Source organism: Hemitrygon akajei, chromosome 8 (genome assembly GCF_048418815.1).
Source record: "Hemitrygon akajei chromosome 8, sHemAka1.3, whole genome shotgun sequence".
NCBI classification, from domain to species: Eukaryota; Metazoa; Chordata; class Chondrichthyes; order Myliobatiformes; family Dasyatidae; genus Hemitrygon; species Hemitrygon akajei.
The window spans coordinates 66,948,160-66,965,937 of record NC_133131.1 but is presented as its reverse complement, the minus strand read 5'-3'; the positions used below and the strand labels follow the sequence as shown (position 1 = coordinate 66,965,937).

Sequence of the window (17,778 nt, the reverse complement as noted above, 5' to 3'; positions counted from 1 at the left end):
TTTGTTCCCAGCTTTGTCATTACAAAGTAGCAAGTAAAGACAAGGACTGGTCTGGAGGGAGGCCAATGTGGTGTGAGAGTGAGAAGGCCATCAGCCATTTGAAGATTCATCATTTTTTACTGGAGTACCCTAAGATCGAGAATGCAGCATCCATTCTGATGGATCATAAGACTGTAAGACAAGGAGCAGAATTAGGCCATTCAGCCCATCGAGTCTGTTCTGCCATTCCATCATGTCTGATCCCAGGTCCCATTCAACCCCATACTCCTGCCTTTTCGACATATCCTTTGATACCCTGACCAGTCAGGAAATGATCAACTTCTACCTTAGATATATGCAAGGACTTGGCCTCCACCGCAGTCTGTGGCAGAACATTCCGCAGATTCCCCGCTCTCTGGCTAAAAAAACTCCTACTTACCTCTGTTCTAAAAGGTCGACCCTCAAGTTTGAGGCTGTGCCCTCTAATTCTGGATACCCTAATCATAGGAAACATGCTCTCCACATCCACCCTTTCTAGTCATTCAACATTTGATAGGTTTCAGTGAGAAACCCATGCATTCTTCTAAGTTCCAGTGAGTACAGGCCCAATGCTGCCAAATGTTCCTCATACATTAACCCTTTCATACCCAGAATCATCCTCATGAACCTCCTCTGTACTTTCTCCAATGACAACACATCCTTTCTGAGATATGGTGCTCAAAACTGTTGACTGTACTCCTAAGTGCAGTCTGTCTAGTGCCTTACAGAGGCTCAGCATTAACTCCTTGCTTTTATATTCTATTCCCCTTGAAATAAATGCCAACATTGCATTTGCCTTCTTTACCACAGACTCAACCTTTAAATTAACCTTCTGGGAGTCTTGCATGAGCCTAAGTCCCTCTACAACTCTGATGTTTGAACCTTCTCCCTAATTAGATAATAGTCTGCACTTTTGTTCCTTTTACCAAAATGCATTATCATACATTTTCCAACACTGTATTCCATCTGCCACTTTTTGCCAATTCTTTCAATTTGTCTAAGTCCTCCTGCAGTCGTGTTGCTTCCTCAGCACTACCTACTCTTTCACCTATCTTTGTATCATCTGCAAACTTTGCCACAAAGTCATCAATTCCATTATCCAAATCATTGACAAACAATGTGAAAAGTAGCGGTCCCAATATTGACCCCTGAAGAACACCACTAGTCACTGGCAGCCAACCAGAAAAGGCCCCTTTTATTCCCACTCACTGCCTCCTGCCTGTCAGCCATTCCTCTATCCATGTGAGTATCTTTCCTGTAACACCATAGGGATTTGATCTTGTTAAGCAGCCTCATGTGTGGCACTTTATCAAATGCCTTTTGAAAATCCAAGTAAATGACATCCACTGCTTCTCTTTTGTCCACCCTACTTGTTACTTCCTTGAAGAATTCTAACAGATTTGTCAGGCAAGATTTCCTTTCACAGAAACCATGCTGACTTATTTTATCATTGGTCTCCAAGTACCCCGAAACCTCATCCTTAATAATAGACTCCAACACTTTCCCAACCATGAAGGTTAGGCTAACTGGCCTATAATTTTCTTTCTTTTACTTTCTTCCCTTCTTAAAGAGTGGAGTGACATTTGCAATCTGACAATCTTCCGGGACCATGCCAGAATCAAGTGATTCTTAAAAGATATGACCATATCTCTGAAGATATCTCTTCAGCAACTTCCCTCAGGACTCTGGGATGTAGCCCATCTGGTCTAAATCTTTAGAGACAGAATTATATTCTTTGACGTTAAGCTCCCAACTATGGCGTTCTTTCAGCCATGACTCTGATCCCACAACATTATACCAACCAATCTTTAATTACGCCACAAGTTCATCCACCTTATTCCGAATGCTGCATGCATTTAGATACAGCACCTTCAGTCTTCCACTTTTTGCCCTTTTGAATTTTGCTTCTGTGGTACAATCTAACTATTTGCTCTGTCTGCATTTGTACCCAATCATTGGCTTGTCCTTCCTTACATTCATGTTACATCCATCATCTGTTTGTAAGCCTGCTGGCTTATCCTCAGTTCTATCATACTGGCTCCCATTCCCCAGACATATTTGTTTAAACCATTCCCAACTGCTCTAGTAAACCTGCCTGCAAGAATATCGGTTGCCCTCTAGTTCATGTGCAACCCAACCCTTTTGTACAGGTCCCACCTGCCCCAGAAGAGGTCCCAATGATCCAGAAATTTGAATCCCTGCCCCTTGTTTCGATGCTTCAGCCACACATTTATCTGTCATCTTATTCTATTCCTATCCTCATTGTCACGTGGCACAGGGAGCAATCTGAGATTACTATCCTTGAGGTCCTGCTTCTCAGCTTCCTTCCTAACTCCCTGTATTCTTTTCTCAGGACCTCCTCCCTTTTTCTACCTATATCATTGGTACCAATGTGTACCATGACTTCTGGCTGCTCAGCCTCCCTTTTCAGGATACCGTGGATGCGTTCAGAAACATCACAGACCCTGGCACCTGTGCATCTGTGTTTCCTTTTTGTTTTCAGAGATTTGCCTATCTGTTCCCCTGACTATAAAGTCCCCTATCCTCTTCAGTTCCCTACCCTTCTGATCTATGGGGTCAGACTCAGTGCTGTAGATATTAGAAGTCTGTAAATGTCAAGAATTTGATGAGACCTGTTTGTCGAGAAGGAAGGCTAATTGATGAAATCCTTGGTGGGTAAATGTTTCTGGGTGTCTAATTATGGTCCTTCGTTGCAGTGAGGATGGTAGTGGGGACCCAAGGAGAGATAATTACCTGAGTCTGGTCATTTTAAAAATGCAACATGGTCTATTTTCCCAAACGTGCCTCTCTGATAAAATCATATCATCAGCACAAATGGAAGTTCGCAGACAAATTTCTAAGTGATATGATTTCAACGGAAATAGTTGTAATTGCATGCTCCTTCGGAATTGATGTACTTTGTATTTACATTGACACTGGTCAAAAAAATGCACACAACATGCATTTCTTTCTTTGTAATTTTTTTTTATTGAAGTTCATCATCAAAGAAACATTTCCATAATATGTATTTCAGACATTGTACATATATATCATATAATCATATATATCACAAATCTCCACAAAGTATTTATCTGAGGTATACACTTATAGAAAAGAGTGGAAAGAAAAAACAAGCAAAAGTAAAGAACTATGTACAAGTAGGGAGTGATCTTTTTTTTTACAACAGATTCATTGATTTGTGAGAATAAAATCAGGCCTATGAGGCATTATTTAGTTAAACCATTTTTCCCAGTATGAATCAAATTGTTCCAGCTTATGATTAACAGATGCTGTAATTTTGTAAATGTCCATTGTAATTTCCATCCATGTATTTAAAGTTGGGCTCTCCTGTGATAACCATTTCCTACAACATGCATTTCTAAATGGTCGTCTCTTTCAGATTTTTAATTCCTGAAGACACTATTATTCTTAATTTTTATGTCTAGATCTTCTTCATTGTATACATATAGAGGGGAATGTTCTATTTTTCTATTATTTGGACTAAAAATTTTAAACATGCAATTTACATTAAGCTCAGTTCATTAAGTACACTGGTACACCTGCTTGTTAATGCAAATATTTAATCAGCCAATGATATGGCAACAACTTAATGCATAAAAGCATACAGACATGGTCAAGAGATTTACTTGTTGTTCAGACAAGCATCATAATGCAGAAGGAATGAGATCTAAGTGATTTTGCCTGTGAAATGATTGTTGGTGCCAGATGGGGTGGTTTGAGTATCTCAGAAACTGCTGATCTCCTGGGATTTTACACACAACAGTCTCTAGAGTTTACAGAGAATGGTGTGAGAAACAAAAAAAAAATCCAGTGAGCTTTCGTGAGTGAAGAAGGATCTCAGCCAGAAGTGTCGATTGCTTTCTCTGTTTCATAGATGCTGCCCGGCCTATTGAGTTCCTCCACCATTTTGTGTGTGTTGCCTTGTTAATGAGAGAGTTCAGAGGAGAATGACTAGACTGGTTGAAGCTGACAGGAAGGCAACAGTAACTCAAATAACCATGCATAACAAAAGTGATGTGCAGAAGAGCATCTCTCAACACGCACCATGTTAGACCTTGAATTGGATGGGCTACAGCAGCAGAAAATGATGAACATACATTCAGTTGCCACTTTATTAGGCACAGGAGGCACAGTGAAACATAAACATCAAAACTGTAGTTATATATGTTCATATTGATACATGTCAAGGGCATTAATACTAACAATGTAGAGGCCTCAGAAAAAGAACGAGTTTCTGTAAATCAAATGAAAATGCTGGAAACATCTGTGGAAAGAGGAGCAATTAACATTTCAAGTTAAAGACCCTTCTGTTTAATGAGGTTTCAAGATACATTTTTAGCTGATGCTTAAAGTCTAATTCTAATGCTGTCTGCTCTGTGAAATAGGTTAAAAACACATCTAGAGGTTTGCACATTTATTTTTGAAGGAACAAAGCTTAGAGAAGGTGCAACCTCTTCAACACCTATATTGTTATCAACATCTTTCACAAGATATAGATGAGGATAGATATACATAAGTAGTTAAACTTAGCCCATACAGTCTACAGTCAAGAGCAACTTCCCTGGAAGACCAAAAACAGCATTCCCTAAAGATTAACTTGCAGGTTGAGTCAGTGGTAAGGAAGGCAAATGCAGTGTTAGCATTCATTTTGAGAGGACCAGAATATAAGAGCAAGGATGTAATGCTGAGACTTTACAAGGCATTGGTTGGAGCATGCTTGGAGTATTGTAAGCATATTTTTGGGACCATTATCTAAGAAAAGCTATGTTGGCATTGGAGAGGGTCCAGAGGAGATTCATGAAAATGATTTTAGGAATGAAAGGGTTAACATATGAACAATTTATGTCTCTGGGTCTGTATTCGCTGTAGTTTAGAAGAATGAGAAGATCTCATTGAAACATATCGAATATTAAAAGGCCTAGATAGAGTGGACATGGAGAGGATTTTTCCCACACTGTGTGAGTCTAGGACCAAAGGGCACAGACTCAGAATGAAGTGATATCAATTTAGATGAATTTTTTTTAGCGAGGGGTTGGAATATCTGAAATTCATTGCCACAGATGGCTGTGGAGGTCAAGTCATTGAGTATATTTAAAGGGGATGTTGGTGGGTCCTTGATTAGTCAGGGCGTCAAAGGTTACAGTAAAAAGGCAGGAAAATGGGACTGAGTGGGATAATGAATCAGCCATGAGGCAGAGGAGACTTGATGGGCCAAATGTCCTATATATACTTCTGTGTCTTATGGATATTATGAGAATGCAGAGCATCAAACTCACAAATTACTTCAGCAATCAAGTGGACAGAGATCAAGGCTTTATAGAAGAGTCTGACTTCTCTCATCTGCAGGACATTATTCACAATATACACATAATAATAAAATCACCACAATACAAGAAACCAATACTTATCAAGAGAAAATCATAGATATCTATCAATCTTCAGTTGCCACTAATCACAAGAGCAGCATTTTGTCTATAAACTATACCCTGCTTGCTGCCTTGCTTTCATACCAACAGTACAATTTGTCTGGTGGTATGTTTTAGATACTAAAATATGTGATTTTCTTCTCAGTAGAGCAAGAGTTCCCAACCTTTTTTATCCCCTACCATTAACTGAGGGGTCAGTGGAACCCTAGTTGGGAACCCCTGCATTAGAGATACAAAGCATCCAGTCAAATAGCTCATAAACACAACCCACCAGGAGCCATGCTTTGTAATTTACATTTTTCATGACTTCAATGAGTTAGGTAAAAAAACAACTTAACATTGTTAAAATGAAATAAGGTTGGAGACATATACAGGTGAAAAATAATTACAATAATTGTGAGAAATATAGAGTAACAAAAGGACATCAAACTATTACAAATGCTCTTTCCCAGTCCAAAACTTTACGAAATGAAGTAAAGAAGAAGGAGAAGTTACTAAAGACAATGGAGAATAAGGTAAGAGGAAAAATGGTCTATGTTATTCTCATATGCATTATAGTTAAGGAAAACTATTAAATAAGCAAATATGCTTTAAAATATAATTGAAACAGATTAATTACTATGTTCTAATAGAAGTTAAAATGATAAAATTGCCAAATCCGAATAACATGAAGGTTAGTGAAGTTGTAAATACTGTGAAGGTTGTCATAGGTTACATTGGGACATGACAGGATGCAGAGCTGAGATGAGAAGTGGCAGACAGTTCAACTTGGAAAACTATGAAGAGAGTCACTTTGAAAGGTCAAATTTGAAGGTAAAATATAGGGTTAATGGCAGGATTCTTAGCAGTGTGGAAGAACAGAGGCATCTTGAGGTCCACATCCATAAATCCCTCAAAGTTCAATCGCAGATTTATAGGGTTTGAAGAAGGTGTATGGTACATTGGCCTTCGTTATTCGAGCTATTAAATTCAAGAGCCGCAAGGTAGTGTTGCAACTCTATAAAACTAATTAGATCCTACTTTGAATATTGTGATCTGTTCCGGTTGCAACAATATGGGAAGGATGTAGAAGTTTTATAAAGTGTACAGAGGAGATTTACTAGGATACTGCCTGGATTAGAGAGCATGTCTTATCAGAATAGGTTGAGCAAGCTTGGGCTCTTTTTGGAGTGAAGGAGGATGAGAGGTGGCTTGATAGATTTGTATAAGATAATGAGAGACATAGATCAAGTGGGTAGCTAGAGACATTTTCCAAGGGTGGAAATGGCTAATATGAGCAGGCATAATTCTAATGTGATTCAAGGAAGATATGGGAGGATGGTGGAGATATGCTTTTTACACCAGGATGGTGGGTGTGTGGAATGCCATGGGTGGTAGAAGACGCAGATACATTGGGGTCATTTAAGAAACTTTTGGGTAGGTGCTAGGCTAAAAACAAACCCTAGCCGGCCAGCTCTGCGGTCAATTCTGCTCTCCAATGTCCAATAAATTGGATGACATCCAACTCCTGCGGACTACTCGGCAGGAGGACAGAGTCTGCTGTGCTTTTGTTTTCACGGAAACGTGGCTTAGTGACAGAGTTTAGGACACCACCATTCAGCTAGATGGGCTCACCTTGTTTCAGGCTGACAGAGATACAACTCTCTGGGGTAAGACTCGCGGAATGTATTTATTTATTTATTTACTCGCGGTATTTACATCAGCACGGAATGGTGCAAGAACTCTGTGCTGGTCTCTAGTTACTGCTCATCACTAGTGGAGTTTGTGACTGTTAGATGCAGACCATTTATTTACCACGGGAATTCACTACTGTACTTACAGTCAGTGTGTACATTCCCCCTAGCACTAATGCTAAGGAGGTGCTCTGGGAACTGTATGGAGCTATTAGCGAACTGCAGAACGCACACCCTGATGGACTGTTTATTGTCGCCAGAGATTTTAACCACGTGAACCTCAAGTCAGTGCTCCCCAAATTCCATCAGTATGTGGACCTTGCAACGAGAGGGGAGAACGCGTTCAACCTTGTTTACACAAACATCCCCGACGTGTACCAGGCATAGACTTGCCCCTACCTCAGTTACTCAGACCGCATCTCTGTTATTCTAATCCCAGCATACAGACCGCTCGTCAGACGCTCCAGACCTGTTCTGAAGCAGGTGAAAACCTGGCCAGTAGGAGCCATCTCTGCTCTTCAAGACTGCTTTGGGCACACTGACTGGCACATGTTCAGGGAGGCTGCAACCGATGGTGACTCTACTGACTTAGTACATGGCATCAGTGACTAGCTACATCAGCAAGTGCATCGATGGCGTCTCTGTGTCCAAGACCATCACTACACGCTCTAAACGGAAGTCATGGATGACCGCGGAGATGCGTGTGCTGCTGAGGACCAGTGACTCCACCTTCAGAGCAGGCAGCAAGGCAGCCCTAACAACAGCGAGGGCCAAACTGTCCTGGGCCATCAGAGAGGCAAAGCATGCACATGCCCAGCAAATCTACAGCAACTTCCAGGACAGCAGCAACATGTGGCGTGTGTGGAAGGGCATTCAGGACACCACCAACTACAGGACAGCATCACCTGCCTGTGCTGGTGATGCCTCCCTCCCAGATGCATTGAACAACTTCTACACTCATTTCTAGGCGGAAAATGACGTGGTGGCGAGAAAGACCGCTCCTCCTCCTCCCAGTGACCAGGTGCTGTGTCTTACTGTGGCCGATGTGAGGAAAACTCTATGCAGGGTCAACCCACGGAAGGCTGCTGGACCAGACAATATTCCTGGCAGAGTGCTCAGAAGATGTGTAGACCAGCTGGCAGATGTTCTCACTGACATCTTCAACATCTCCCTGAGCAGTGCCATTGTTCCAATGTGTTTCAAGGCCGCCACCATTGTCCCCGTGCCAAAGAAGTCTTCGGTATCCTGCCTCAACGACTACTGTCCCATTGCACTCACATCCATCATCATGAAGTGTTTCGAAAGGCTCATCATGAGGCACATAAAGACCCTGCTGCCCCCCTCACCTGAACCCCTGCAGTTTACGTATCATCCCAACCGCTCAATAGACGACGCCATCGCCACCACTGTCCACCTGGACAAAAAAAACACATATATTCGAATGCTGTTCATAGACTTCATTTCAGCATTCAACATAATCGTTCCTCAGCACCTGATTGGGAAGCTGAAACTGCTGGGCCTGAACACCTTCCTCTGCAACTGGATCCTAAACTTCCTGACTGGGAGACCTCAGTCAGTCCGGATCGAGAGCAGCATCTCCAACACCATCACAATGAGCACGGGCTGTGTGCTCAGTCCACTGCTGTTCATTCTGCTGACCCACGACTGTGCAGCAATAAACAGCTTAAATCACATCATCAAGTTCACTGATGACACGACCGTGGTGGGTCTCATCAGCAAGAACGACAAGTCAGCGTACAGAGAGGAGGTGCAGCGGCTAACAGACTGGTGCAGAACCAACAACCTGTCTCTGAATGTGAACAAAACAAAAGAGATGGTTGTTGGCTTCAGGAGAGCATGGAGTGACCACTCTCCGCTGAACATTGACGGCTCCTCTTGAGATCATTAAGAGCACCAGATTTCTTGGCAGAGAATCTCACCTGGTCTCTCAACACCAGCTCCATAGTCAAGAAAGCCCAGCAGTGTCTCTACTTTCTGCGAAGGCTGAGAAAAGTCCACCACATTCTACAGAGGATGTATCGAGAGCATCCTGAGCAGCTGCATCACTGCCTGTTTCGGGGATTGTACCGTCTCAGATCGCAAGACCCTGCAGTGGATAGTGAGGTCAGCTGAGAAGATCATCGGGGTCTTTCTTCCCACTATTATAGACATTTACACTACACGCTGCACCCACAAAGCTAACAGCATTGTGAAGGATCCCACACACCCCTCACACAAACTCTTCTCCCTCCTGCCATCTGGCAAAAGGTATCGAAGCATTCAGGCTCTCACGACCAGACTGCAACAGTTTCTTCCCCCAAGCCATCAGACTCCTCAATACTCTAGACTGACATTGTAATTTGTCCTCTACTGTGCCTATTGTCTTGTTTATTAATTATTGTACTGCCCTGCACTGTTTTGTGCACTTTATGTAGTCCTGTGCAGTTCTGTAGTCTAGTGCAGTTTTTATGTTGTTTTATGTAGTCTAGTGTAGCCTTGTTCTGTCTCACATAGTCTAGTGTAGTTTTGTGTTGTTTCATGTAGCACCAGGGTCCTGGAGGAACTTGATGAAATGATGTACTCAATTTCCAGATTTTATACTTGCAATGTAGCAGACGGCAACAACATTTGAGATTCATGACCAAAGATTCATTAAAAAGATAAGTTTTACTCCGGAGGAAAGAGAAATTTATAGAAGTTCCAACTTTAATGTCTTTGCAGCTGAAAATGTGGCATTCAGTTACTGCATAACATCAATTAAATACAGAGTTAGCAAAAGCCAACAACTGTAGGAGCAAGGAGATCTCAAAGCAATGATCGAAACAGAATTAAAGAAGGACAAGGGTTTAAAAGCAAACCTGATGAATTGAATTCAACCATTGCTTAAACAAAATGCAACGTAGGTCAGCAAAGCCAAGGATGATTGGTGAATGTAATAATGCAAATTAGAATTATAGAGTCATACACCACAGAAAGTGGCCCTTCAGCCCATTTAGCCCATGCTGAAATATCATTCTGCTAAGTGCTATCGACCTGCACGTAGACCAAAGCACTTCATACTCCTCCCATCCATGTACTTATCCAAACTTTTCTTGAATGTGGAAATTGAACCTGCATTCACCACTTCCACTGGCAGTACATTCCATACTCTCACCATCCTCTGAGTGAAGAAGTGCCTTCTCATGTTCCCCTAAACATTTCACCTTTTACCCTTAACTCATACCCTCTAGTTCTAGTTTCACCTCATCTCAATGGAAAAACTTGCTTGCATTAACCTTACCGATGTTCCTCATAATTTTGTATACCCCTATCAAATCTCCCCTCATTTGTCTATGCTCCAGGGAATAAAATCCTAACCTATTTAACCTTTCTCTACAACTCAAGTCCTCAAGTACCAGCTACATCCTTATAAATTTTCCCTTTGCTTTTTCAATTTTTTGATACCTTTTCTGTAGGTAGGTGACCAGAACTGCACACATTACCCCAAATTAGGCCTCACCAACATCTTACACAACATAATATTCTAACTCCTGTAGTCAATGCTTTGATTTAGGAAAGCCATGTGGCAAAAGCTCTCTTCACAACCTTATCTACTTGTGACACCACTTTCAGTGAATTATGGATCTGTGTTCCTAGATCCCACTGTTTTACCTCACTCCTCAGAGCCCCACAATTGACTGTTAAGTCCCCCCTCTTTTGTCCTCCCAAAATGCACACCTCACACTTGTCTACATTAAATTCCATCTGCCATTTTTCAGCCCATTTTTCCAGCTGGCCCAGATCCCACTGCGCTCGCTGTCCACTACACCCCTAATCTTGCCATCAACCTCAATTCTGTTCATCCAGTTCACCATATTATCATCCAGATCTTTGATATAAATGGCAAACAACAACAGACCCTGCACTGATAGCTGTGGCACACCACTAGTTACAGGCTTCCCATTAGAGAGGCAACCATCTGCTAGCATTTCTAACTTCTCCCATGAAGTCAATGCTGAATCCACTTAACCACCTTAACTTCAATTCCAAGCAACTCATCCTTCCTGATCAATCTCCCATCCATGACCTTGTCAAACGACTTGCCAAAGTCCTTATAAACAACATCCATTGGCTTTCCTTCAATTTTCCTGGTAAACACCTCAAAACAGTCTTATTATATTGGTTAAATATGACCTACCAAGCACAAAGTCATGTTGACTATCCCTAATATGTTCCTGTCTATCCAAATACTTAAGTAACTGGTCCCTTAGAATACCTTCCAATAATTTACCCACTAATGGTGTCAGGCTCACCAGCCTATAATTTCCTGACTTTTCTTAGAGCATTTCTTAAACAGCCTAACAACATTAGCACTTCTACAATTCTCCAGCACTTCACCTGTGGCTAAGGACTCTTTAAATACCTCTGCTACAGCTCCTGCTGTTTCTGCATGAGCCTTCCATAAGCTCTGAGGGGACACCTTGTCAGGCCCTGGGAATTTATCCTAATTTGCCTCAAGACAGCAAGCATTTCATCTGCAATCTGCATGTGTTCATGGACTTGCTGCTATTTTACCTCAGTTCTATAGACTCTTTTAAGTAAATATAGATGCAAAAAGTCCATTCAAGATCTTCACCATCTCTTTTGGCACCATACATAGATTACCACTCTGACTTTCAAGAGGACCAGTTTTGTTCCTTCCTATTGTTTTTCTCAATATATCTGTAGAAGCCCCAGTTATTTTCCTTCACCTGGTCTGCCAGAGCCATCTTATGTTTTCTTTAGCCTCCTGAATTCCCTCTTAAGTGTCCTCTTGCATGTCTTACCCTCCTCAAGTACCTCATTTGTTCCTTGTTGCTTATACCTACTATGCACCACCTTCTTCCTAACCAGGTCCTCATTATCCCTCAAAAACATCTACTATCACAACCTTACATTCCTTAGAACTGTCTGCAATCTGTCTATAAACGTCTTCCTCTAAATCCTGCTGACTATTGGGTGGTCTATAATATAATCCCATTAATGTGGTCATTCCTTTCTTACTGCTCATTTCTGCTCATTTAGTGTTAGTAGATGAGCACTGACTTTTTCCTGATGAGTAAACCCTTCTTCCTTTAATACCTTCCCCTCTGTTAGGTCTAAAGCAACAGAACCCTGGAATATTGAGCTGTTAGTTCTGCCCCTCCTGCAAAGAAGTCTCAACAATGGCTACAATATCATAATTTCAACTGTTGATCCATGCTCTAAGCTCATCTGCCTTACCTACAACTACTCAGAAAGTTAGTCCCACCATGCTCAACCTTTTGATTCCTGTCTTTGTATGTAGGTCTAACATCTACTTTCCCACAACTACAGTACTACATTAGCTTCTTTGGCACTCTGGTTCACATTCCCTTGCAACTGCAGTTTAAACCCGCCAGAGCAGCAACACTGGGAAACCTTTCCACAAGGCTATTGGTCCCCTCCAGTTCAGTGCCAACCTTGAAGGGGCCCAATAGTCCAAAAATCTGAAGCCCTTCCTCATGCACCATCTTCTTAGCCATGTAGTAAATTATCCATTGAACCCCCTATCTGTTCCCCTAACCAATAAATCCTCTATATCTGCAGCTCACCTCTTCTTCCTCCTTCCCTTCTGAACCACAGAGCCAGACTCAGTACCAGAGACCTGATCACTGTGGCTTTACACTGGCTGCCTATCCCTTTCTCCATCCTTATGGTCACCCAGTTATCTGTGTCCTGCATCTTAGGTGTACCTACTTCCATGTCTCACCTGTCAATCAATCCCTCTGCCTCCCATAGGAACATAAATGGAAACCATCTGAATTTTACCATATGATTGGCTAAAAAGAGAGCAGATAGCTAGGAGTACATCGGATATCAAGTACAGGTATACAAAATAATGGATGAAAGTTAAAGCAGCATATAAATTGAGGGAATGTTGAGTTGGATATTTTTTATAAAAGAAAATTGAAAATAGCGATAGTATAGCTATGTGGCCACGGTTCATTTTGAGTTTGTTATGACTCCAAAATTGACCACAACTTGATCCATTTCTGAATGATGCCAGAGACTGAAGAAATCAGTGAGCAGAGACTAAACTTTATGTTAGATATAAACACAGACTTAAGCTTTCTCTATACAGTATTTAAATAAGATCATTTCTGCTCAGGCAGAGATATATGTCAGACAAGTAATCTGACAGTTCAGAACAACATAGAACAATACAGCACAGTACAGGCTCTTTTGTCCAAGATGTTGTGCCAACATTTTAACCTACTCTAAGATCCCTCCTACATAGCCCTCCATTTTTCTATCATCCATATACCTATCTAAGATTTATCAAAATGTCCCTAATGTATCTGCCTATACCACCCCAGCAGAGTGCTTCACTCTCTGTGTAAAGTCTTTACCTCTGACATCCCACCTACATTCCTCCTATTAAAATGATGCATCCTTGTATTAGCTATTTCCATCCTGTGGTCATTGTCTCTTACATGCTGTCCCACTGAGAGATCTGACAGCTGACCTGGTTCACTGCTAAGCACCAGTTGGCCTGTCTACATATTGGAGGTTACACCTAATAAATTCCGTACCATCTGAGTCCTTTGCACTAAGGAGATGCCAATAAATATTAGGGAAGATAAAATCCCCCATGACACCTTTCCAAAATCTGCCTCCTAATCTATTCTTCAGTGTTTCTATTGTTAATAGTGGGGGGGGGGGGGGTCTATAGAATACTCCCAATAGAGTGATTGCTCCCTTCCTCTTTCTGTCTTTCTGACTTCCACCCACACTGCTCAGTAGACAATCCCTCCATGATGTTTTCCCTTTCTGCAGCTGTTTAGCAATGCCCCTTCCCCACCTCTTTTACTTCCCTCTCTGTCTCTTTTGGAGCATCTAAATGTTGGAACACCCAACAGCCATTCTTGCCCTTGTAGAATATCGTAGTTCCATGCACTGACCAATGCCCTAAGTTCATCACTCTTGTTCCAGATACTTGTGCAGTAAAATAAACACATTTCAACCCATCCCACTGACTGCAATTTTGCCCTATCGATTGCCTATCTTTCATAGAAATATAGAAAACCTACAACACAATACAGGCCCTTTGGCCCACAAAGCTATGCCGAACATGTCCTTTCCTTAGAAATTTGCTAGGGTTACCCATAGCCCTCTATTTTTCTGAGCTCCATGTACCTGTCCAGGAGTCTCTCAAAAGACCCTATCATATCTCCCTCCACCACCGTCACTGGCAGCCCATTCCACGCACTCACCACTCTGCATAAAAACTTACCCCTGACATCTCCTCTGTACCTACTTCCAAGCACCTTAAAACTGTGACCTCTTGTGCTAGCCATTTCAGCCCTGGGAAAAAGCCTCTGACTATTCACACGATCATTGCCTCTCATCATCTTATACACCTCTATCAAGTCACCTTTCATCCTCCGTTGCTCCAAGGAAAAAAGGCCAAGTTCACTCAACTTATTCTCATAAGGCATACTCCCCAATCCAGGCAACATCCTTGTAAATCTCCTCTGCACCCTTTCTATGGTTTCTACGTCCTTCCTGTAGTGAGGCAACCAAAAATGAGCACAGTACTCCAAGTGGGGTCTGACCAGGGTCCTATATAGCTGCAACATTACCTCTCAGCTCCTAAACTCAATCCCAGAATTGATGAAGGCCATATGCCTTCTTAACCACAGAGTCAACCTGCGCAGTAGATCTCTCTGATTCTCCACACTGCTAAGAGTCTTTCCATTAATAGTATATTCTGCCATCATATTTGAGCTACCAAGATGAATGACCTCACACTTATCTGGGTTGAACTCCACCTGCCACTTCTCAGCCCAGTTTTGCATCCTATCAATGTCCCGCTGTAATTTCTGACAGCCCTCCACACTATCCACAACACCCTAACCTTTGTGTCATCAACAAATTTACTAACCCGTCCCTCCACTTCCTCATCCAGGTCATTTATAAACATCACAAAGAGTAGGGGTCCTAGAAAGATCCCTGAGGCACACCACTGGTCAGCGACCTCCATGCAGAATATGACCAGTCTACAACGACTCTTTGCCTTCTATCGTTGGATCCTCAAAGCAATGTCCCCTTGGATCCCATGACTGACCTGCCTTTCACAAAGCCATGCTGACTGTTCCTAATCATATTATGCCTCTCCAAGTGTTCATAAGTCCTGCCTCTCAGAATCTTCGCGATCAACTTACCAACCACTGAAGTAAGACTCACTGGTCTATAATTTCCTGTGCTATCTCTACTCCCTTTCTTGAATAAAGGACCAACATCTGCAACCCTCCAATCCTCCAAAACCTCTCCTGCCCCCACTGATGATGCAAAGATCATTGCCAGAGGCTCAACAATCTTCTCCCTCGGCTCCCACAGTAGCCACAGGTACATCTCATCCAGTCCCAGTGACTTATCCAACTTGATGCTTTCCAAGAGCTCCTGCACATCCTCTTTCTTAATATCAACATGCTCAAGCTTTTCAGTCCACTGTAAGTTATCCCTACAATCACCAAGATTCTTTACTGTAGTGAATACTGAAGCAAAGTATTCATTAGGTACTTCTGCTATCTCTTCCGGTTCCATACACACTTTACCACTGTCACACTTGATTGGTCCTATTCTCTCACGTCTTATCCTCTTGCCCTTCACATACTTGTAGAATGCCTTGGGGTTTTCATTAATCCTGTCTGCCAAGCCCTTCTCATGGCCCCTTCTGGCTCTCCTAATTTCTTTCTTAAACTCCTTCCTGCTAGCCTTATAAACTTCTAGATCTCTATCATTACCTAGTTTTTTGAACCTTTTGTAAGCTCTTCTTTTCTTCTTGACTAGATTTACAACAGCCTTTGTACACCATGGTTCCTGTACCCTACCATCCTTTCCCTGTCTCATTGGAATGTACCTATGCAGAACTCCATGCAAATATCCTCTGAACATTTGTCACATTTCTTCTGTACATTTTCCTGAGAACATCTGTTCCCAATTTATGCTTCCCAGTTCCTGCCTGATAGCCTCATATTTCCCTTTACTCCAATTAAATGCTTTCATAACTTGTCTGTTCCTATCCCTTTCCAATGCTATGGTAAAGGAGATAGAATTGTGATCACTTTCCTCATAGACTCCATAACTGCCACATCCTCTGACCTATCACTCTGGTTCTATTCCTCTTCCAAGTCAGCTTATACCCTCACCATCAACCAAAGATGGCCACAAGGATATCGGCCCCACTCAAGTTCAGATCTCACCTGTCTTTTTAGTATAGGTCATACCTTCCTCAGTAAGATCCCAATGTACCACAAACCTGAAACCCCGTCCACGCACCCATTCCTCAGCCATGCATTCATCTGTCAAATCATCCTATTCTTACCCTCACTGATGAATGGTCAGGCAGCAATCCATGGATTACTACCCCTGAGGTTCTTTTCAGCTTCCAACCTAGCTCCCTATATTCTCCCCTTTTCCATTCTATATCTAATATGTATCATGACTTTTGATTGCTCAGCCTCCCCATTTAGAATGCTGTGGACTAATCCAAGATGTCCCTGACCCTGGCACCTGGGAAGCGACATACTATCCAGTTATCTCTTTCACCTTCACAGAATCTTCTGTCTGCTTCCCTAACTATTGAATCTCCTATCACCACTGCACTTCTTTGCTTCCCCCTTCCCTTCTGAGCCAAAGAGCTAGATTCAGTGTCAGAGACTTGGTTGCTGCAGCTTTCCCTGGTAGATCATTCCCCCACCCAGCTGTATCCAAAGCAGTATACTTTATATTGAGGGGAACTGCCACAAGGCTACTCTGTAGTCTCTGCCTATTCCCTTTTCCTCTCCTAACAATTACTCAGTTACTTGCCTCCTGCAACTGAAGGATGACTACCTCCTGTAGATCTTATTTATTTCCTCCTCATTCTCCTGATTGCACTGTAGGTCATCTAGCTTTAGTTTCCTGTATCACTGTATTAGGTATTCAATACCTTTTTCAACTGATTGTCACATCCTCCTGTTTATGGCATTGAACAAATCGAAACAAATACCTAAACCTGAGACAATTTCTATTACATATAAGCACGTGGTCTTCAGCAGTTTTTGCATCCCTGCAGTTATGCCACAACCTCAGCATGCCAATCCTATTCTTTCCTTGCCTTATACATTCTGAGTCCTAGATCTTATTATCATAAATTTTCTTATCACATAGAAGGGGACAGTTCAGCAAACTGAATCTATGCCTGCTTTAGAGCAATCCCATTCCCCCACTTATTTCCCTTGCAGGACAGGGAACACCTTCATAATACCTGTAGTAAGTTAAGAATGGGGCTTCATATCCAACTTCCCATTACAGATGCACTGGGCATGCCTTCAATGTCACATTCTGTGAATTAATATATAAAGACCTGACTTTATCATTTAGCACAAAGCTTATGCACACTCATTTTCCAACCAAATTCTTTACAAATGTGGTAAAAGATTCAGATTTTTTTTCCTTTTTCCCACTTTCTTCCATAAGACATAGGAGCAAAATTAGGCCATTTGGCTCTTTCAGTCTGCCAAATGACTGAATCATGAGCTTGTATATAACTGCCATCAGGGTCCTTTTACCCTTGTAGTTTCTTGACTCAACATGCAAAAGTTGAACATCTTACG

The 17,778-nt window shown here is 42.0% G+C and overlaps 1 protein-coding gene across 1 annotated transcript in view; it reads left to right on the top strand.

Moving 5' to 3' along the window:
- Positions 1-17,778, top strand: part of sycp1 (synaptonemal complex protein 1) — a 275,829-nt gene that overhangs the window by 145,978 nt on the left and 112,073 nt on the right. The window contains exon 22 of the mRNA XM_073055277.1: positions 5,918-5,980. Coding sequence (XP_072911378.1) covers positions 5,918-5,980 — 63 coding nt within the window. The remainder of the gene's footprint in view (positions 1-5,917; positions 5,981-17,778) is intronic.